The sequence below is a fragment of the Terrapene carolina genome, unplaced genomic scaffold, assembly GCF_002925995.2.
Source record: "Terrapene carolina triunguis isolate 2854851 unplaced genomic scaffold, T_m_triunguis-2.0 Scaffold171, whole genome shotgun sequence".
Classification (NCBI taxonomy): Eukaryota; Metazoa; Chordata; order Testudines; family Emydidae; genus Terrapene; species Terrapene triunguis.
The window spans coordinates 1,262,584-1,286,485 of record NW_020664522.1 but is presented as its reverse complement, the minus strand read 5'-3'; the positions used below and the strand labels follow the sequence as shown (position 1 = coordinate 1,286,485).

General features: G+C 44.0%; 1 protein-coding gene across 1 annotated transcript in view; it reads left to right on the top strand.

The window, feature by feature from the left end:
* CHID1 (chitinase domain containing 1) overlaps positions 1–23,902 on the top strand; it is a 277,865-nt gene that overhangs the window by 20,212 nt on the left and 233,751 nt on the right. The window contains exons 7-8 of the mRNA XM_026653911.1: positions 218–279; positions 13,200–13,292. Coding sequence (XP_026509696.1) covers positions 218–279; positions 13,200–13,292 — 155 coding nt within the window. The remainder of the gene's footprint in view (positions 1–217; positions 280–13,199; positions 13,293–23,902) is intronic.

Below are 23,902 nucleotides of genomic sequence, written 5' to 3'. Positions count from 1 at the left end.
GGGCCCCCCCGGGGGCATTGGGGGGGGGGGGGGCCCCCCCCCCCCCCGGGAGCGAAGGACCTGCCGCTGAACTGCGGCCGCCGGTCCCGGCTTTCCCCCCCCCCCCCCCATTGCCGCCGCCGGCAATTGCATATCAGAGCCGGCCCTGGGTATTAGTATAACTGTGTGACAGTGGAAGCTTTCTAACTTACACTGAACTGTTCCCAATTCACTTTAGGAAGAAAATTTTGATGGATACGTAGTTGAAGTGTGGAGTCAGCTGGGAAATCAAAAGCAAGCGTAAGTATGAGCCTTTAGGATGCACTGATTGAAAAAGTGGCTTCTGCATATAAAACCAACTTATCTTATTAAAAAATAGTATAAAAGCTGTTGTAATTAATCCATATAGATTTGAATTTTATATTTGCACTGTTGGTGTTTTATTTGTACACCTGACCAACTTGTTGCTCTTCTAATTGAATGCCAGTAACCTTCAAGGATCCTCTTTGCCTTATAATTTCCACGCAGTAGGAGTGTCTATACAGCAATTAGGAGGCGTGGTTGCAGCACATGTAGACACACCTATGCTAGCTTTGATTAAGCTAGCTTGCTAAAAATAGCAGTATAGCTTTAATGGCACAGGCTGCAGCCTGTGTGTGTACCCAGTGTCTTGGATCGCCTCCTGATTGCAGTGAGAATATACCCATTCTTTGTGAACTCAGTTAAGGTTGCTCATTTGTTTCCTCAGAATGGAAACCTTGAAAAGTAAAGAAACTGCAAGTTAAATCAGTTGCACCCAACACTGCTATTTTTCAGGCCTTAATCCGCTGTTATGAGACTTTCATACCACATTAATAACCTTTCAAACTTTATTTCAGTTCAACAGTAAATCCCAGTGCACAAAAAATGGATAAACACTGCACCGTACAATATTAACTCGAACATGTACATGTTTTGTCTAACATATTAACAGATCTAAGTTAGTGGAAAAAACTTGAACGAATGAAGCTGGGAGGGGTTGCAAGTACTTTGGAGGATAGGATAGGATAACTTAGTACAGCTGGTGTTTCGTCTATCGGTTACTTTCTTATGGTTGTGTAAACAGTAAGATTGACTTTATATTATTTCATTGAGTAGCGTTAACACCAACTACAGACCAGTTTAAATATGTTAACATGAACTCAAAGGGCTAAATTGCCAACAGCACACGATTAAACATTACAGGGAATGTTGTTTGCTAAACTACAGGGGGAGAGTATACTTTATTTGGTATGCTTCCAAAATGAGGCCTGCTTTCTCTACACTTCTGTAAGATTTTTGGGTGATTTATGGAGTTTAATTCTTAGAGTAAGTGTAATTTGCCTTCATTGTACTCCAGCATCAACTTTCTCCACATTGATACAGTAAGTACTATTCCATTACTTCAAGAGCAATGGAAGCTCCTCATAGTAGAAACAGAAGCTATTTGTCTGCATTGTTATGAGGTTTTTTTATTCATGAAGTTGACTGTTAACACACCTTTACATATCTTTAATGCTTATCCATTTTTGCTAGCCATGCTGACCAAGAGGCTTAAAATAGATCTCACTGACCTTGGCAAAGCTATTAGAGGGAGCAGATCTAATGGATTGCAGTTCTCCTTCTCTTTGGAAGTGGTCCAAAATACAGCTTGGATAAAAAGTTTCTGCTTGTACACAAATTAGTGGGTTTGTGTTTTACAGTTCTGGTGTTGGAGTTTCCAGGCATTTGAGTTTGGCTCCCCTTTGTCAGACTTCCACTCAAAATCCCTACTTGTAGCCTTTATTATGCATTTCCCCACTGCATTTTGCTGGGGCCACTTAATCAGTTTTTTCATTAACCTTGCCTGTGTACAGTAGCCATAAGAATTTAGCTGTTATTCCGGCCATGAGATGACACACCCTTCTCCACCTTAAGATCACAGGCACAATTGAGAGGCACTAAGTTGTGGGGCCAATATCTTCATTTTACCCCTGGAACTCAAATCACAGTATTTAATGCCACCATTGATCAGGAGTAATAGATCTAAGGTCACTCCACCCAGGTATCGTGTATGACAGTAGACTTTCTTTCCACCATTCCTGGGGCTGGCGGACTTCAGCAGTTTGCAACCATATCAGTGATTTTGGCCCTAACCTTCTAACTTGCAGAATTAAGCTAACACACTGCTCAGGCAAGCCTGCTCTTGGATTGGTTTTTGTTCATAGTGTCTTGCTTTAGTTTCCACTAATTTTACCTCAAGCATCAGGGTAAAATTTTGTACTTGTGTCATGAGTATGCATGAGTTGTCTGCTGCTGCTCACCAGAAAAGTACAGGGTTAGAGTTGTCCATGTCCTTGTTGGTTAGTCCACATAGTGGCAGTATTGTAACATAATTCCTACTGTACACCAGCTGACTTTCAAGGGATTGTATTTGAGAAGTGAAAGAACATCAGAAGGTAGGGAGAGCTGAAGTTGGATGTTGGCACAAGAATGAATCCCTGTCCTGTAGAGATGTAGGTCCTTGATAGAAGAACAGTAATTATGTATGCTTCATATACAGGTTCTATATTAATTCTGTTAAGTACTTAGTACAGATTTCCCAGCAATTCATCGCTTTCCCTGAGGGTAGGATTGGCTGCTTTTTGGAATCTGACCTTGAAGAATCTGTATCATCATAGTGGTGCTCCTAGGAACAGCTAGCTTCTGCCATCAGATTACTTCCCAAGCCATCGGATGGCAAGACAACAAGGAGATCTGGCTTCCTTATGGGACTGGTATTTTTACATTGTAGTGTGAATCTGCTTATGTTGTAAAAGTAAATTAGCCTGCTGACTTTAAGCACCACTCCCTGTTGGCTATAGCAGCTGACAACTGACCAGCAGGAATTGTGCATGTGTGTCAAAACAAATGCAGAAATGTGTAACAGATGTCACGTCAGTTACCTGACAACAGGATCTGCTGAAGTTATGTAAAATTCTGCTTTTTGAAAAGGGTTCAGGGTTGCGGAGCTGTAACTAAGAACACAACAGTTCTAAACCTAAATACACGAACACTTAAATACTAATGTGATAAATGACAAAATTGGCTTTTCTGATTGATCCTTCCAGTGGACTTGTGGTATGTCAGCTGTAAGGAGGAAGTTGATTGGCTATGGAAATGTCTTAAATTTCCTAATATTATATCATAGCATTATGGAAAAAAGCTCATAGACCATTCAGTACTGCTCCCAATGCTGGATTATTCCATACAGTACACTTCGTAGTATTTTGGTCAATTCCAAATGAAAATCCCTTAAGTGATACAGCTTGTTGGTTGCCTTGGTAGGCTATTCTACAGCCTAATAGACTTTGCTGTCAGAAATGTTCTTTTTCTCAATTCCATCCTTTCATCCCATTGCTCCTAGTTATACCTAAATAGCACACCAAACTCTTTTCCTTCTGCTTCTACCATTCCAATATTTGTAGACTTCCCAGCTCTCCTATGCAACCATTTAGTATTCATTTAGCATTTTTAATAATTCTCTCAGAATAGATCATACAAATATGGTGGGAAATACAACCATAACTAGTTACCCAATTTAGCAAAGATTCGTATAGCTTTTTGCTGTAGCTTTTTTTTTTTTTTTTTTGCTTGTACCTTTTTGCTACAAGCAAAGTTTTTTAATCTTAAGGCTCATTAAAGTTCTAATAGCTCTCATGACTGTGTACACTGGTACCTTACTAAAATTACTTAGTATGACAAAGTCAGGCTCAATGGCTGCAAGAGGGTGGTGGAATCAGGTATATTAGTCCTAGGATGATAAAAGGCCCTTTTCTCTACAAACTGAGAAGGGGTTACCTCAGGTCAATTAGGGACACCTGAGTCCAATTAAGGGCTACCTGAGACCTTTTAAAACTCCTCCTCTGGTGAGAGAGGGAGGAGAGGAGACAAGCTGCCGCTGGGCTAGTGGAGTTAGAGTAACCCAGTCTCATCCCAGTTGATTGGCACAATTAGAACAAGCAGACGGACAGAGGGAAAAGGAAACAAGAAATAAGGATCGGGAGCAATTAATTGGAATTCCATTTCTGGGGGAAGCTTCAGCTTTGCTCTCTACCCCTTTCTCTCCTCTTCCAGTTGCCTGTCCCCCTAGACAACAGCTCTCAGGGGTGGGCACCGGCTGGCAGGGTCCTGGACCCTCTTGAGGTGCTTTAGAACATAAGAGTGGAAGCAGGGAGATAGGCTTCGCTAGGGTGAGAGGCTGCTCTCCTCCCCATAGGGTAAACAACCAAAACTGAGTGCCTGTTTAGGAGAGAGACTGATACCCTGGGGCCAACAACAGGACATTTCCCCCCCCCCATCAAGGGGGCAGGGAAAGGCATCTCCCTCTGTTTCGTGTTTGTAAATTGGTTTCTTTTTGTTTGGTGGAGGAGCACTCCTTGGGCCTGCCCTGAGGCCCACCTTGAAAATACTGATAAGTAAACAGAGAGGGGGGAAAACAAACACTGTCCAGAGTGGGGCTGATTTACCCCAGGTCCTGCCACCACTAAAAGGGAGAGTACTAGATATACAGTAAATCTGGCCATAGTTCACTAGGGGTAAGGAACCTAGCAAGCAAAGGATTTAGCATGCAAAACTACTCATAATTAGAACAATGATTTAAACACAAAATTAGCCCACATTTCAGCCAAGCTGGATTAGTTGGTACAAACCATGTCTTCCAGTAAGGTTTTAGTTGAGCAAATATCCCAGAGAGAGACATTTTCTCGATAGGTAATCCTGAATTTTGCTGGGATTAGTGCAACTGTTCTTGAGACACAAACTTTTTACTTGTCTATGTGGTGGCACTCTAAGGATAAAATGTGTAGTAGCCTTGAGTAAGTGTCCCTACGGCCTTAGCTGCTTTCAGGATTTGCCACTAACAATGCATATCAGAGAGGATAGTAATGATAGTGCTGCATCTCTTGTCTTCCTGTTTTCCTGTGTAGGGATCCTAGAACTCTTAAGTGATCCAGTGTATGTGATGTGTCCAATTTCTGGAATTTAGGGATATGTTTCTCTGTTGCTCGAATTCCAAGGATAAGGATATTTGACAACTGACTTAATTCAAGTTCTTCAGTTTTCTCTCCGACAAATAATTGCTACCTAACACAGCAGCATGGTCCAGTAGATAGAGCTCTGAAGTAAGCATCTGAAACAGTCAGCTCAGCCACTGATCTTGTGACCATTGGCAACTTCTTTCATCTCTTTGTGCCTCTGTTTTCCCTTTGGTTGTATCAGTATAGATAGTAAGACAGTCCCTATCCAAAGAGCTTATATTGTGTGTGTTCATGTGCCTAAAACAATGGGGCTTCTCGGCACTACCATAATACAAATAAATAATTTTGCAAGCTGAAATGCTTGATGTTTCCTTTGCTTAGAATCAATGTCTGCATGGCTTATTGTCATGGTTACGGGGTGAACTGGGCTTTGGACCCCTTTAGTTCCTCTCAAGTGTACCCCATAGGTGACCAGCCTGCTTTCTCCACCTCACTCTGGGTCCAACCACTCCAGCCAGGGTCTGTAGGTGACAGCCCCCACCCTCTTTTCCCAGCTGTGTTAATGCGATCGGCCCAACTGCTTTTGTTCTGCGTGTGTGAGCCCTGTCGCTCCAGGGACCTGTGATTAGTGATAGTGGTTAAAGTGACTAAAAAATGGTATCTTTAAAAAACAAAACAAATATTTATTTATTCATTCACCCAAAGGTACAAAGCATGCAGAGAAAAGAATAAAAATGATAAAGGTCTCTAATTGCATATTTCCCCTTATGTACACCTTAATCTGTCCTTACAAGCATTTACAAGTTCCTCTGAGCCCAGCTGAGCCCCATCTCTGGCTAGGAGAAACAGGCTGTTCTCCTCGCAGCATAGTGTGTGTCCTTGCCAGACTTTCAGCTCTCGCTGAGGGTCCCTGGCAGCCTTTCTTAGCTCACCTGAACCCCCTCCTTTTTCTAGGCCTGAGGACCTGTAATTGCTTAGAGTTCCCTTTGATCTCTCTTTTTCTCAGCCTTGGCAAAAGAGCTATGTCACCAGCATTGAGACAGAGGAGTAGCCTTTTCATGGCTGTGAATCTAGCTATTGTGTCTGAGTGTGTGTTGGGATGCACCTTAGCTAGGCCATTATACTGCCTTTCCTTCTTGGTTCCCCTAAGAATCCTTTTTTGCTCTAACTCCATAGCAAATAACTCACAGATGTATGAACCATACTAATAAAAAAAGACATTTCCTAGTTCATCACACTTTACTCATTTCTGTACACTCTTGAATCTAGGGATGTCACTTTAAACTAAAGCAAACAAAACATCACCACCTCCTCATCAGTAAGACAGCAAGAAGTGTGGAGTTCTGATGAGTCCAAAAATAGCTATTTATAAAAAGCTTTGAGTCTCCTTTCTTTTCAACTAGCTTTTCAGAAGAGCAAGAAGGTTGCTGGTGCACTAGTTTGACCACACCAAGGCTTGAAAGTCTGACGGCTCAAGTTCCCCTTAAATCGTGTTTTCTGTTTCTCTTATAAAGTGGACCGGACATGGTCATCTTTAACTTATTTTGGAGAGCAAAAAGTTAATGTTGTCAGTATTCCAATGTTGTCTGGAGCTGTGGCTGTTTGCTCAGAGGTCCTGCCCCTGTTTAGCATATTATCTTCAATCAGTTCCTTCAACTCTGACTTTTACTCTTTGCCGGTGCATCCCAAGACTATATTGGTTTTTAGTACACTTTGAACCTTTTTTTATCTGAGAAACTTGAAGTGAACTGCCTTTAAAGGGGCCACTTTTATTTTCCTATAGAAAAGAAAGCATTGTTCTAACTGAAGCAGTTAAGTTAAATAAGATCAGACTAAAAAGGTAAAGTGTGCAGTACACACTGTACAGGTCTGCATGTGTCTGTTTGGTGTCCAAACTGCCTCAATTCAAGGGTACAAGTTTTACCTGCAAGACCCAATGTTTCCACAAATATGGAAACCATATGATCTAACATTAACAACATTCTTTACACAGCATGCCCACCTGCTACTGATTTGTGAACTAAGGATTTTCTTTTCCTTCAGTCATCCTGTGCTCTTTATACAGGCTAGCCTCTTGCGGCATCCACTTGGTGCCTATTTACACTCTTGTGCTGAGAACCACTAGAAGCAATTAAAGATGAGGGGGGAAAATCTTGCTAATCTTCTCCTCTTTTCAGAGTCCTACACAGCAAGTAAACTCCTGTTTCTGTTAATGAACGGGATATTTTTACTCTGCGTTTAGCCTTTCTGCAGAACTCCACAGTACAATGGACAGATGTTCAGTCTAATATTAGGTTCTTTTGCTTCATGTGAGGTAGGGAATGTGGAAGAAAACCTGACAAGGTAACTGCTTTCCCTCAAGCGTGACTCCTAATTGACTCCAAAGTGACTTTCTTTATATCACTCAACAACAGCAAAAAATCCTTGGCAGGTCTGAAGAATAAAATTCCACAAGCTTCTCATCCTGTAGCGTTTGGCTTGAGAAATGTAACAAGAGAAATGTTTAGAGGGCAGAGTGGCACTCTTTTCCCTGTTTCTCCTCAGGCAGTTCGTTGCTTGCTGGACAGATTCTCTTTCACTAATCTGATACCTAAAAATTCATTGAATTTTTATTCTGTTCTTTTCCCCAAAGGTCCTGGATAAGTAGAGGCCTGAATATACCACTCAATGTCATACTAGACTTGGAGATTCCACATGTGTAGTTTATTCCTGTCATTCAGGCAGCCATTTGCTGATAGGTGGCACCACCAGCTCATGAATGCTGCTTGGAAAAGATGCTTTTCTCACAATGTGCTGCAGGAGCTTGGCTTCCTACAGAAGATGACCTTCAGGCATCTTATTAATTGTTGGTGGGAGTAAAGCAACAAAAACTTGTGCTGGCAATTCCATTCTTCAGGTTAATCCTTGGAAGAGTAATTATTAATCAAAGATTTGCTGTAATTCACTCTAGTTTCCTGGTATTAAGTAGGGAATGAAGTGGCATGAAAGGACAATTTCTTATTTAAGTAGACAGCTTTATTCTGTCCAATTTCCTGGACAGGTCATTAATTTCAGGGACTACTGACTACCAACCTTATAGAAAGGCTAAAGTTAGAAACTTGCTGAATTTCAAAGGGTCACATAAATATAGAGGAGGATGTAACGGGCTTCTGATAACATGCCCCATGGCAGACTTCAAATATGCTGAAGTGCAAGTACTGTGCATTAAGACCAACTGTGTATTCTAAGGTCAGTGTTGTCATGAACTGCAGTAATAAAGAAAAATCTCAGATGCCAAAATGTGTGGACAGATACTTAAATTTTATAGGGGGCAAATGTAGAGTTTGAAACTGTGGATGTTTAGAAAATTGACCTTCATTATGCCAGGGATAATGGAAGCCCTGGAAGAGTAGGGAAATGGTAGATCTTAATTGGTTCAAGATAGATTCTTAAAACTGCCAATGTTTTAGAGGCATCTCTGAAGTTAAATTTGACAATGGTGAAATATATCATAAATATTTAATGAAGTCTTTGCATAACGACCATTTCTGTTCTCATCATACTGTACCTCATTATAACTTTTAAAATGTGAGACAGTAGTTTTTCTTTCAAAATTGTCAGTGGTAATATGGGAAAATATTGTTTTAAGACACTAAAGAGCACTATTGGGACACTGTAAAGTTTTAATTGATAGCATGCTGTACATGGACATTCAGCTATTGCTGTTTAGGGAAGATGGGAGAGTGCATACTTGATTTAAATCATCTATCTTGGTTGACAAATGGGAGTGTGCCTAAATGAAGTCTTTAAGCATTAATCATTAATCCTGTCTTATTCAGCATAAAGCTCTCATGGGCTGGAGAGATAGCTTGACAGGTTAGCGGGCCAGTTTGTAAATCCTGTTTTTTGCACATGAAGCTGCAATTCTTCTGCTGTTACTTTCCTCCCCGACTCGCCATAAGCCAAATATGGAATTTTGATATGTGCAGTGAAGCTCTAACAAGCCAAGTTACTTGGGTCTCTGAGATGATCTGACATTCTGAGGAAATCTGCAGTGGCATTACTCAGCTTTTTTGTATAGAGGGGCCAAACAGGGTTGGGACATAAGAATTCAGGAAGCCCTGAATTTTAATCCTACCTTTTGTCAGTGATCTGTAATGTGGAAAGGGTGGGTGGGTGGCTGCGTGTGCATGCGTGCAAGGAACACTAGTGTGCCATAAATCGTCTCTAGAAAGTGACTAACAGATAAATCTTTCAAGGATGTTGAGGGGATCAATGTTCAGGTGAAATTTTGAACATGAAGACACTAATAATAATTTTTAATCAAGATTTTCTAAAAGATGCTCTAGGAATTACTTTGGGGATCAGCTATGGCCTGTGCTCCACAGGAGGTCAGACTAGATGATCACAGTTGTTCCATTCTGGCCTTAGAATTCATGAATCTATGAAAAACTAACATGACATTAAAAATCAGTTTCTTCTAATCTGCAATGGCAAATAAAAATGCCTTAATCATAATCACCTGGTTACTGCAAGTTGTTACTCCAGGACAGAGTTAAGATTGTTTGGGTGCCTTAACTATCTTTCTTAACTTAACATATTTGGATTTGTTTTAATGTAACCTTAATTCTGAATTTCTAAGGCTTGCAATTGTCCCTAAATAAAGCATTACAACATCCCTGAAATGTTGGCCCTTAAATTACTGCTACAAACTGGCAGCTGTGACTCCATCTTAATGTAGTTTTTGTTGAGGATTATATGGCGAGGTGGTAGTGGGGGACCTTGATGGAGGGCATTTTGCCAGCACTTGTAATTTAAGTTGATAACTCAAGGTTCTGGTTAGTGTTCCAGATGCTGACTAGCAAATAACAGCAGCGACTTAGACCACTTTTTTCCCTGTATTGGGTCAGGAGGCTGTGACGTTCCCTCACAGATCCAGACCTACGCATGGTGCTTTGTGCCTTTCCCATTTGAAGACTGGATTTTACTGCAAGGCACTCTACAGGGGGTTACACCTCTACATCCATTTGGAAGTGGAGATTAAAAGCACATAACTCCAGGATTTAGGTGGTGGACAAGGCGCTGATTTTCCCCTATAAAGCGGTAAATGATCTAGGACTTCCTTACCTGATGGATCAACTCTTCCACCTACAACACTGCATCCAGTTGCTGGTGCTCTTGAGCTGCAGCCCCTCTGAGAACTGCCAGCAAGGTGTCCTACATGGGAGCCCTTTGGTTTTTGCATTCGCTTGCATGATCCCCCATCTACCCTACTCCACCAGTGTATTTGGTTCAAAACTGGCCAGATTTAACCTCCCTGCTATGCTGCAAAGTCCAGTTGTCTTAACAGGTATTTGGGGGAAATGAGGCAGGTACGGGGGATTGAGATGTTTTGGTTGGTAGGAATATAAAAGGCAGGAGCTTCTGACTTGTGTGTGAAGATGTGGTGGTACTGTCACTCTTGTATTCCTTTTCATGGAAAGGGTGGCTACAGCTTAGGGTAGGGATTCTCTTATGCTGTATTTAAATCAATGACTTGTTTGACTGGATAGTGGTGCTCTAACTGTGGAATACATACACTGAGGGATGGGAAAGGCAGTTCTTACTCTTCCAGAATGAGAATGGAGACAGTAAATATGGCAAATGAAGAAAACTGACACTAGTGATTACTTGCAATCTAGTGTTTTGTTCTGGATGGGAGAGGGAATATATGTAAGATAGTGACAAGTGGAATGGTTCAGTGGTATTTCAGTGCAGTATTTTGTCCCGAGGCAACCAGGTCTCATTTAAACTCCAGAGAGGTGAGGATGTTGCAGAAGCAGTGTGCTAGGCTCTTGGGAGTAAAGTAGGAATCTCCTGTTTGCCACAACTGAGATTGCAGAGTTATTGGCAAACTCCAGAGGCAGTTTCAGCCATGCTGTCTGAAAAAGTGCTCAGATTTTCTTCCTTTGGCTACTGTTGCAGAGTTATATAATCTACTCCCAAGTGAAAATCTTAACTGTAGAGAGGATGACTGACTTAAGAAAAATCTCTGGTTGAATAATCAGGTACCAGGGGAAGAGGGGAGGGAGGGAGGGGAGATGAACTCATTCTCCCCTCCCATCATACAGCTGGAGTGGATTACTGTACACAAAATTAGTCTGTTTCTGTGATTTCAGTTCTAATGTAACCTAGTAAGTGGAATGAACAGTTTAGGATGGCCGTTGCTAAATGACCTGCCTCCCACTCGTGTACCTTCGAATTGTAGGGATCTTTTTCTTGTTCAATATAAGCAAAATGAGTAAACAGGTACCATCAAAGTGTCTCTTGCACCAGCGCAATTTAGGTTTAATTCTGGCAATAACCATTTGGCTCTCAAACCAAAATCTACACCACAATTGCTAGAAGTCTGTGTTCTTAGATAGTATTATAATTGGGAATTTTCTTTTTGCTCTGACTTGTTCATTATAGGTTTGTGGTGTAACTACAGAGACTTTAAATTCCCTGTTCAGCTCATCTGTCTGCTTCCACCTTGCCTATGGCTAAACAGGGAAGTTGACTTTGTTCTGATGAATCAGATGACTTAAGGAACGCACACAGAGGGACAGTATTTAATTTGTGAAGTGAAAGTAATAAAGGACTCTGCTTGAGCTGCTAAAAGTCATTAAACTTAATTTCTACATCTTATCTCTATGTAGTTTACTGATAAATCATCCACTTCACCTAACCGGGAGAAAATTACAGCATAACTTTAATATTGGAAGATCTTTGACACTGCCTGTATAGCCAGTTGATCCTTGCACTCAGTGTTTCATGAGGGAACTGAAGAATAAAACAAATGTATCTGAAAAACAACAGTTCTGCTTCTACATATGATTTCTCTTCATTATATTACTGATTGCAGCTTTCTAAAAGAGGATCTTTCAGGGTATGTCTAAACTAGAAACTTAAGTCGACCTATATTAGTAATTACTGCAGTGGTGCATGTCTACACTACCCTCCTTGGGTCGGTGGTGCGGGTCCTCACCAGGAGTGCTTCACACTGCCCCTCTGGGGTTAGTGGGGGAGCTGAGAGCCTAGTCTCAGCTCTGATGGCAGCTGCCTCACAGGCTCCTGGGCTCCTGGTGGGCTGCCACCCCCTTTGCTCTCTGTTCCTTGCTGGGAGCTGTGGCGGGGAGCCACCTGGGCTTCTCAGCCTCCCTTCCCACAATGACCTGGACTACCAACATTCCAAGTGTCACCCTAACTATACTGATGTGAGCCCTATGCCTCTCGTGGAGGTGGAGTTATTACGTTGATGTAGTAGGGTATTTACATTGGTGGGAGCAAGGCTGTAGCGTAGACACTGACATAATTAGGTCAATGTAAGCTGCCTTATGTCAACCTAACTGTGTAGTGGAGACCAGGCCTAAGAGTTTACTTGTTTCTTTGACTTTATTTTCCACCTGACATCCTAATGATTTATAAGAACTGGCTGGTGTGGAAACCTTTAAATTGTGCCACAAATAGAGGGTGATAATTTCAGGTAGGGCAGGGTCAGCGAACTCTTGAAACAAAAATCTGATTTTTGTGCATACAGGGTAAGTAGTTTTTTTTTTTTTTTTTTTTTTAAAAGTACAGAAAATGTATAGGTAGAAAGGTTTCTAAAAACATCCACGTTTTCTTGAGGCCTCAAAACACTTTGAAGATTGCACGGCTTGCAGAAAGCATCTTCACATATTCCATTAACCTTAAATTCAACAGTACAATGACAATCTGAATCTGTTCAACAGCTGTCTGTTCCAGAACAGAATTCAGTTCTATTGCTTGGCTTAAGTGTCTTCTTACTGAACATGAACTGAAGGGATAACCCCTTCTGATGAGAATATAGTTGATACACATACGCACACCAATATCTTTGTATTTCAGGAGCTGTCCCGGGGGAAATTCCAAAATGTACATTTCAGCTGAGAATTTACATGTGAAAATGGAAAAATTAAAATTACAACAAAAAAGGCAAAATTTTAGCTCTACTATGATAACCTATTGTAATTATAGGAGTACCTCCAGCAGTGTTATATACTTAATGATGCTGGAAGAGGGCATGCCTTGACAAATCTGCCTAGAATGTGTCACCTGCTACAAAACTTCCAGATAGGGTGTACTGCCTGTTGCATGTCTTTACCTCTAGTTTTACTTTTTAAATTACTCATGCGAATATCATGCCACGTCTATTGCCTGTAGCCTAACAATGTGTTTGTATTACAGGGAGCTGATTCATTTGCTCACTCACCTCTCAGAAGCTCTCCATGAAGCACAGCTTAAGCTAATACTGGTCATCCCACCTGCTGTCACACCAGGGTGAGTACTGCATTGATGGGGGAGATTCCAGATGAGAAACTCTACTTTATTCTCTCATCAGCAATACATCGAACAGCTTTCTCAAAACTAAGTGTGGCTTGCAGGAGCAGGAACTTACTTTAGTACGATGCCTGTGATCACTCTCTGTATATTCGTAGACACTAACCTCATTCGTATTTTTTTTTCTCCAAAATAGTTTGGATTAAGGCCTCATACTGTGCATCAGTCCAAAATATCAGGGCAGAACTGCCTGGAAAAACAAAGCAGACATTTGTGAAACTTTGTGACTCATCACCAAGAGTGGGATAGTGTGTGTATGTCTTTAAGACTTCTGGCACACTTTCAAAATGTAAATGGTGTTTAAGAGATGGGGCTAGGGGAAGGTGTGAAATCTATGGTAACTCAGCTTTATTTTGGTTTGACTTTCACATGCATGTGGAATGCATCTAGTACCAGCAATAGACGCAGCATGGTCTTACTATATATACACAGTCAGGCAAAGTAAGGAGTTGGCCTTCGTGGCACTAATAGCTGTGAGACAGAAAGTTGACTTGAAAAGAACACACAATACGAATTCACCGGTTTTACAGGAACTTCTGATTCAACTGTAGTAAAAAAAAAAAGAAAAGTCTGCTTCTATCTTTCAATAAATATTATAGGAAGGTTCTTTACTTCCTGAAATGTTACTCATTCAAAAGTGGAAGCCAGTCACCATGGTGTAAACCAGAATGTAAATTTCAGCAGATCTGGAAGGAAATTGGTCCATGTAGAGGAGCAGACTCACCCCTGTGGCGCCTCCTGCTGGTGACTTCTGGGAATTAGCTCTTCCAGCATCCTGGAGTGCCCCCTGCAGGCCGGTGATCCGCCTGTCCTCTGGCCCTGTGTCCCTCCCGGACCCCGGTGCCCTTGTATCTGGGGTGCTGCCCCCCAGCAGTACACCCCTCAGTACTAGGGTCTCCCCTCACCAGGGAACCCCCACCCACTATCCCTACCTCACCTCAGAATAAGGCCACTGCCAGTCACCATCTAGCCCCAGTTCCCTGGGGCAGACTGCAGTATAGGTCACTCATCATTGGCAAGGTGGGGTTTGGACCTGCTGCCTTGGCCTAGCTCTGGGCTGCCCTCTGCAACCCCCAGTACCCCTTGGCCTTCCGCTAGGCCGCAGCCTGGGGCTTTCCAGGCTGGAGCTCCCCAGCTCCTCAGCCTGTCCCCAGCCCTGCTCCACTCAGGTACTCTGTCTCTAGCTTGCTGCAGCCAGGCCCTTCTCTCTCTGAAGGCAGAGAGAGACTGTTGAGCTTTTGGCTCCCAGCCTTCTTATACAGGCCAGCTGGGGCCTGATTGGGGCGTGGCCCAGCTGTGGCTTACTTCCCCAATCAGCCCAGTAGCTTTTCCCTTTGCCCCAGCCCTCTGCCAGGGCTGTTTTAAACCCCTCAGGCAGGAGCGGGGTAACCACCCCACTACAGTCCCCTTTTCTTATTTTCATGAACCTCAAACTCTCTTAAACCAATGTCCACAAAAGCTGTAACCTTTAAGTACATCACACACACACAATATGCTGGGGACCGTTGCGCCAGGCAGACTGACCACAGTTGATGGTATCACACCAGGCATCGTGGAGTGAAGTTCCCAGATCTGGCTTAATCCTTGTGAATCTCTGGGGTGGTGCCAGGTAGCGTCAGGGTATGCATACCCTTTGCATGGCCATGAAGAGTTTGAGAGCATTGTGTGCTGGGGTGGTTTTGTCTAGCTGGCGACTTGGCCAAAAAGCATGTAATGCCACTTTTGACTATAACGAATGATAGAAGGAAGGTCAGATCTCTGCGAGACTGACATTTTGCACAGAGTCAAACCACTTTATGCTCAGGATTTGGCACTGACAGCGCATATGAAATACCACTAATCGTTCCAAGTCTGTATGTACTGATTCTATCTGAACCTATGGGCAGCCAATATAACAGCAATATTTATGTATCTCATATGATTGACTTTGACTGCTAGGCATTCTGGATTTTAGATATACTTAGTCATTAATTATTTATCTGAATGTAAATGCCTAAAACTGATGACAGTGATGAAATGGGTGGTAAGTGCTGGTGAGCGTTATCTGGAAGCTTGCAAACCTAGATTGCAATTAGTCTGCGGGCCATCAGTTTGGTATTCAGGGCAGTCGTCATCTAGGTGTGCAAGGCAATTAAACAAAGATTGTCACTCGGGTAATGTGCAAAAAATAATAGATGGATTTACTGTGGTGGGGTGATAGACAGGATCCATAACCCCACTCTGTGTCCTCACTCCCACCTTGCCTCTGAGTGTATAAACCAAAAGGAGTACTTCTCCATAGTTACGTAAACATTGGTGGATCACCAATGACCATTTACTAACATTAGTGGCGGTGAAGAAAAGTCGTTATGCTTGCACCTTTAGAAATGCAGGAATTTGTGATAAGCTGAAAGCAGGGACAATTTTCCTGGACTGGCCTGTTGACGTTAATGAGGTTGCAATACTGATGGAGATTCTCAAGGGCCGCAGCCTATTGCTTCTCTGGCTCATGATGTCATAACCCAAACACTAGGACAGAAGCAAGGAAAGATCTGACTATTGTCTGAGCAAGTCCAAGATGGCTGTGGAGCATGGCTTTGCAAGATTGAAGGGGAAGTAGAGATGTCTCATGACAAGGTTAGATGGAGGCAAGGAAAATATTCCTGTTGTTGCTGCATGCTGTGTATTGCATAATATCTCGTGGCCAAGGGGGAGAAGGTTATTGCTAGAGCCACTGCAAGTTCTGTCCTGGTAAGGGAAGCTTTAAGACACATCTTGCAGTACCCAGACAGTAATTTAGCTGGTTTCTCAATTTATTTTTTTTTGGAGGGGGAGGGAGGTTATTGCTTTTGGGGGATCCACATTTCCACATTGTAAGACACAGGAAATCTGGGTTTTCACAAAACAGAATTTTATTAGGTGCCATTTACAAGAAAGTAAGTGCAAGGTACCGTACACACTCAACTGCATGACTGACAGGTTGCAGATGGTGTAGTCTAAGCAGTTCTCATTATTGTCCAGTGGGGCTAAATGAAAGGGATAATGCTGCTGGGGGGACTGGAGTTTTGAGGAGAGGGGTGTTTGGCCTGAGCTAGGAGGAGTAGTTCTCCTTGCTGTGTAGTAGCTGCTGTGGAGTTCGTCTTTGGGTGCTTTGATCCATAATGTGCTCTAGCAGCTGAGTCTGTTCCAACAGCTGCAGCGTGTCTTGGTGCACCTCTTGGTCTGGCTTTATCCCCTCCAGCATATGTTTCCTCCAGTCACCAGTCTTACTTGCTCCAGACTCAGCACTTTGCACCAATTTGGAGAATATGTCTTCCCTGTCAGTGAAGTTAGCCTATCTAAGCCAAAACCTGAGTTGATCACGCATTTTTCACCCTCTTTTTTTTTTTAAAATGTAACCCCAGTCTGTAAATGTACACACTTGGGAGTGCTTAGTAACCGGTTTCACTGAAAGATCTGTAAGTCGTATGTAGGCTTTCACTTTGAAATCAGAGGAAGTGCTCTGTTTTTGTGTCCATTAAATGTGGCTTTCTGTGGTTTGCAAGAAAGCATTTTCTGTAAAAGAATGTATTTGGGAATGCTTTGGGGCTGTTTTTACAATCTTTTTGACTATTGCATAGTACAGCCATTTCATGCTTTTAAAATAAGGCAGCTAGTTGAAAACAGACTTCCTTTGGCCCCATGCAGAATTGGTCACCATTTTCATAGAATCATAGAATATCAGGGTTGGAAGGGACCTCAGGAGGTCATCTACTCCAACCCCCTGCTCAAAGCAGGACCAATTCCCAACTAAATCATCCCAGCCAGGGCTTTGTCAAGCCTGACTTTAAAAACCTCTAAGGAAGGAGATTCCACCACCTCTCTAGGTAACCCATTCCAGTGCTTTGATGGGGGAGGTGTGGCAAAGTGTTTCGGGGGGCCTAGAAAAGATAAACAAAATGGCCTGCATTTATGGGGAGTCCTATTAAATTACACCTACCAGAGTCCACTTCCTCACTGATTGGCTCTGTGGGTCCAGCTGGGACTTGAAGAGCTCTTGGCTATCCCATCACCATCTGTATCCCCATTCTCAGTGATCTCCTGGGTTGCCAATTCCAGAGGGTCTTCCCCTGCAGTTTTTGGGTGTCCAAATCTCAGGGTGTTGGTGGGATCCCCACCCAGTATGACATCAAGCTGGTCATCATAGGGGCAGGTCTTGGGGGCAGTATTGAACTTGAGGCTCTGCTCTTTTGACTTTGGATAAGCCTGCTGCAACTCCTCCTCCTTTTCCTATCATTGGTCCTAATCCCTGCTGTACCCCATTATCTCCATGGATTTTTGCGGTGTCAGCAAAAATCTTTATTCCGGAGGGAATTCTGCAGCTGTTGCTGCACACCTTCCTCTCCTGACAGTCTGAGGAAATCTAGGACTTCATTCCTGGGTCACGCAGTAGCAAGAGGGTTAGCTGGAGCCATGCTTGTAGAAATGGCAGAAAAGAGGCATTTCCAGGGCTGGGGATTTTAAACAGGAGGAAGACTTCCAGTCATGGTGACTAGAGTCCTGCGTGGATAAAAAATGTGTATCTGCACCTGATCTACAAACATGGACTGTGGATAGCCGCATCCACAGATATAAAGCAGATATCTGCAGATTTGCAGGGCTTTAACTGTGACCCTGGGCAGTGGAGTTCGAAAGCTCAACCAGAGCAGTCATTGCTTGTTGCTAGAGGACTGCTTACATCAGTACAGGTACTTCTGCTTCCATGCAGGCATTGTGCTTGTAGAACTATACTGACAGAGGGCTTATGTCGCTCACCAAGCTGGTTTAACTTGAGTGTCATAAGTGGTTGAGGGTTTTGTTGGCAGAACTCAACTTTAAGTATGGAAGCATACAATACAGTGCTGATACAGGGAAGGTTTTTCTGGTAAAACTTTATAATATAGATCAGGCCCCAATAACTGAACATCACTTCTGGCAGCGGCTGCATGCAATGAAGTGGTCTTAATGTAATTTCTAGTGAGACAAATTGCTGTGGCTCTTCTGGATAACTGTTAGTGCTGATGTGTCACACCACAATGCAGAAAATGAAAAACCTCTTCAAGAATACATGCTAAGGAGATAGGTCCTGATGAGTCTATTTCTGATTCTGCCATATACTTCCTTTATTATACTAGGCAAGTCCTACCTTTTGTCAGCCTGCCTGTTTGCACCTGTAAAATGGGAATAGTATGTCTTTACCTCAGAGGGGTGTTGAAACATAATGTGAAAAATGTTTTGAGCTCCAGCAGCTCTGGTTAAATGAAAAGCAACAACAGAAAAGGTCTTCACTTTTGTCTGCAGCTTCCTTCTGATCTTTCATACGGAGAAGAAGTTCACTGCTGTTCCTGAGAGCTGAAGTTCATCCTATTTGGTAGTTCATTTTTTAAGGCAGTTTTCTGCTGTGGCTGATTGTTGTCTGTTACAGATTAAGCATTTTCATTTGCTCTAACATTTTTGTAGCGTTTTTCTGCAATGGATTATCAATCATTTCTCTACAAAAATGCTTTTCATTAGGCTAATGCATGCTTTTAAAGATCTTAAGTAATTGCTGCCAACTATGGATTATAGTAAAATGCATTCACTCCTTTGTGTAGTAAACAGAGTAGAGAATCATTAAAGCAGTAAGATCCCTATTCCTTTTTAGTAGTTATCTAAACTGGGTCCAGTCCCACACTCTGGATGGACACACCAGTATGTTGTGATTGGATCCAACCACTGAATCCCATGTGTTTTAAGCCCCTGGGTATAAGTAGTGACTGATCATTGTTCCTTGCTCTGGATCTCTGTGGCACACTCCCATTGCAGACCCGGTGTCTGACATTCTTCTTGGGCAGGCAAACTGCCCTCCTGTGCAGGGCAATGTGGCCTGGCAGCCAGGCAAAGAGGGTGCGCCGCCACCCAGGAGTGGATTGGCAGCTTGGGCAGGATGATCCAAGCCCTCCCGACTCCACCAGGTGCCAGCCCAGGGCCCTGTCAGCTGCAAGTATATTCACTACTGGGTCAGCAGAGATCTGTCCAAAACATGCTGACCCGGTTCATGATTCCACTACCAGACCAATGTCTGGTTCCCTTGAGCCACTTTCTACCCTGCCTACCTGCTCCATAGTCCTCAGGTCCTCTGCTTCTCTGGGGTAGCTGACCAGCAAAATTCCTGGAGACTCCTTCCCCTCGGGGGCTTCCGTGGGCAGTCAGCTATCCTCCAGGGTTTCAGTGTGCCTGGCCTCTGTGGTCTGGGGCGCCGACAGCTCCGGGGTGCAGGCGCTTGCAGTGCACATCCTCTCTCCTCAACGGTCAGCCCAGACTGAGCTGTATTGCTCCCTTTTATACTGTGGTTCCAGTAGGAGCCTACCCAGCAGGGGCGATGGGGCATGGCTTCCTCAGCCCACAGTATGGGGTTAATCCCTTCCTGTCCAGTGCGGGACAGGTATACCCCATCACACCTATCCATAGGAAGTTACTTAAATCCTTCTCCAATTAGTGGTGGGTTATGCCTAAAAGAATGAGTGTTCCTATCTCTTTAATCAGCTAAAATATATACTGTGGCTGTACATATAAAATGTCTGTAATAAGCTGGCTTGCCTATGGAGAGCCTGGTGATAAGCCAGCTTTGATTACAAGGTGAGCCCCACCTGAGAGGAATCAGGTTATTAATATAAAAGGCAGCAGGAAGCTGTTTGGGGGAGAAGGGGCGGCCGGTGTGTGGTTGACAGAGTAGCTGAGACAGCCAGAGGCTGGAGGCCTAGCAGGATTCTCAGGAGACTGTGGAGCTGGGGCTGGTGGAAGGAGCAGCTCTGAGGAGCAAGTTGGGATCTTGCATAGTTAAAGAAGGGAAGATGAACTAAAAAATTGTTTTGTACTTTTGAGTTCGATATTTGACTCTGTTGACAGCCCGAGGAGAACTGGTGGAATTAAAGGATTGAGCTTGGTGGGTCACTAGAGACTGTGTGAGTTCTTAAAGGGGCCTGGATGAAGGGAAATAGAGGCAGGACAGCCACAGATGCAACCATAGCCATGAGGGGCCACTTGGTGGGCCACCGTATTACTCTAAGTGCCTTGGTGATGTTCTTGGTGTCTCTGACACCTTGTGGCAGTGAGTTATTCCTTAAGCTAATTATGCATTGCGTAAAGTGTTTCCTTCTATCGGTTTGAAGTGTTACTTTTTTAATTTGATTGGCTGGTATTAAATGTCAGATATTAAAGGATCGCAACATTGATATAATTGTTTTATTTGGAACTGTAATATGGTCAAATAACATAAAGATGACTAACAGCTACTATGCAAATCAGGAACACGCTTTAGTTTTACTGAAGTGTCTCAAACTCTGACCTCTTTTCTGTTGAAGAAAACTGCCTGTTTTGGAATTGGTATATTTTCTGCAGCTCACATGGTATGAATCTGTTGTCTTATTTTTCAAAGGGTATGTCTACACTACGAAATTAGGTCGATTTTATAGAAGTCGATCTTTAGACAGCGATTTTATACAGTCGATTGTGTATGTCCCCACTAAGCGCATTAAGTCGGCGGAGTGCGTCCTCAATACCATGGCTAACATCGACTCACGGACTGGTGCACTGTGGGTAGCTATCTCACAGTCCCTGCAGTCTCTGCTGCCCATTGGAATTCTGGGTTAAACTCCCAATGCCTAATGGGGCAAAAACATTGTCACAGGTGGTTTTGGGTACATGTTGTCAGTCTCCCCTCCTTCCCACCCTCCGTGAAAGCAATGGCAGACAATCATTTCACGCCTTTTTTCCTGGGTTACCCGTGCAGATGCCATAGCACGGCAAGCATGGAGCCCGCTCAGCTCACCGCTGCTGTTGTGAGCATAGTAAACACCTCGCACATTATTCTGCAGTATGTGCAGAACCTGGCTAGGAGCCGCCAGCACGAGGACAATTGTGAGGAGGACATGGACACAGACGTTCCTGAAAGCACGGGATGTGGCAATTGGGACATCATGGTGACAGTGGGGCAGGTTGATACAGTGGAACGCTGATTCTGGGCCCGGCAAACAAGCACAGACTGGTGGGACTGCATAGTGTTGCAAGTATGGGATGATTCCCAGTGGCTGTGAAACTTTCGCTTGCATAAGGCCACTTTCCTGGAACTTTGTGAGTTGCTTTCCCCCGCCCTCAAGCGAAGGAATACCAAGATGAGAGCTGCCCTGACAGTTGAGAAGCGAGTGGCGATAACCCTGTGGAAACTTGCAACGCCTGACTGCTACCAGTCAGTTGGGAAACAATTTGGAGTGGGCAAATCTACTGTGGGGGCTGCTGTGATCCAAGTAGCCAAGGCAACCACTAACCTTCTGCTAGCAAGGGTAGTGACTCTGGGAAATGTGCAGGTCATAGTGGATGGCTTTGCTGCAGTGGGGTTCCCTAACTGTGGTGGGGCGATAGGGATATGCATTCCGTCTATCTTGACACCGGACCACCTTGCCAACCAGTATGTAAACTGCAAGGGGTACTTCTCAATGGTGCTGAAAGCACTGGTGGATCACAAGGGATGTTTCACCGACATCAACGTGGGATGGCCGGGAAAGGTGTATGACGCTCGCATCTTCAGGAACTCCGGGCTGTTTGAACAGCTGCAAGAAGGGACTTACTTCCCAGACCAGAAAATTACTGTTGGGGATGTTGAAATGCCAATAGTTATCCTTGGAGATCCAGCCTATCCCTTGCTCCCATGGCTCATGAAGCCATACACAGGCAGCCTGGACAGTAGTAAGGAGCAGTTCAACTATAGGCTGAGCAAGTGCAGAATGGTGGTAGCATGTGCCGTTGGACGTTTAAAAGCTCGCTGGTGCTGTTTGCTGACTAGGTTAAACCTCAGCACAACCAATATTCCCATTGTTATTGCTGCTTGCTGTGTGATCCATAATATCTGTGAGAGTAAGGGGGAGACATTTATGGGTTGGGAGGTTGAGGCAAATCGCCTGGTGGCCGATTTTGAGCAGCCAGACACAAGGGTGATTAGAAGAGCACAGCTAGGCATGCTGCGCATCAGAGAGGGTTTGAAAACCAGTTTCATGACTGCCCAGGCTATGGTGTGACAGTTGTGTGTGCTTCTCCTTGATGCAAACTCACCTCCTTTGTTGATTTTAATTCCCTGTAAGCCAACCACCCTCCCCCCTTTGATCACAGCTGGCAAAGGAAATAAAGTCACTATTGTTTTGAAACCATGCATTCTTTCTTTATTAATTAAAATAAAAGTGAGATAACTGACAAGGTAGCCCAGGTGGGGTGGGAGAGGAGGGAAGGACAAGGCCACATTGCTTATTGTAGCCACACTACAAATCAGAACTCAATGACAGCCTTCTGTTGCTTGGGCCATCTTCTGGAGTGGAGTGGCTGGGTGCCTGGAGCCTCCTCCTCCCCCCCCCCCCCGCGTTCTTGGGCATCTGGGTGAGGAGGATATGGAACTTGGGGAGGAGGGCAGGCAGTTATACGGTGGATGTGGCGGTCTGTGCTCTTATTGCCTTACCTGCAGCTCCACCAGATGCCTGAGCATGTCCGTTTGCTCCCCCATTAGCCTCAGCATCACCTCCTGCCTCTGCTGATCACGCTCACTGTATGCTTTCCTGACCTCTGTCACTGTATGCCTCCATGCATTCAGCTGTGCCCTATCAGTGCGGGAGGACTGCATGAGCTTGGAAAACATCATCGCGAGTGCGTTTTTTTGCCTTCTAATCTGTGATAACCTCTGGGATGGAGATGATAGGGGGAGCGTAGAAACATTTGCACCTGCGCGGGGATAAAAAGGGAGAGTAGAATTTAAGAAGATACATTTCTGAGAACAAAAGGGAGACTCTTTCACAGTGAATCAAGCAATTCACAGCAGACAGCACATGTGTTTTAGGTACAAGGTCGCATTTTGCCTTTTATATTGAGCGCCTGCCGGTATGGTGACACATCACACACAGCTGGGCAACAGAATTCGGTTTCCAGGCAGCCATGGTAAGCCAAAGGGTATGGAGGGTTGGCTTCTTCCACCTTCATAACATGTGGGAATGGTTATGCGCCCTCCTTTCCCATAGCAAGCAATGCCGGTTGGGTTTGCCGTTTAAAAGGAGGGGCTGCGGTTTTCGGGTGGATGTGCAGCACACCCCTCCCCCCACCCCACCATATGGCTATTCTCAGGGATGATCCCTTCACCCCTCCCCCCACTGCATGGCTATTCTCAGGGATGATCCCTTTTAGATGTGCGCAAACAGCCCAGCATGAACGGGGTCCTTTTACTGTTCCCTTACAAAAATTCCCCTATTTCAACCAGGTGACCATGAATGATATCACTCTCCTGAGGCTAACACAGAAAGATAAAGACCGAATGTTGCTTGAACGTGACCAAAACCCAGGACCATTCGCTGCCATGCTTTGTGCTGCAGTGATTCCAGACTACTTGCTACTGGCTTGGCATGGTAAAGTGTCCTACCGTGGAGGACGAAATAAGGCAGCCCTCCCCAGAAACTTTCTGCAAAGGCTTTCAGAGTACCTCCAGGAGAGCTTCATGGAGATGTCCCTGAAGGATTCCCGCTCCATCCCCAGACACGTTA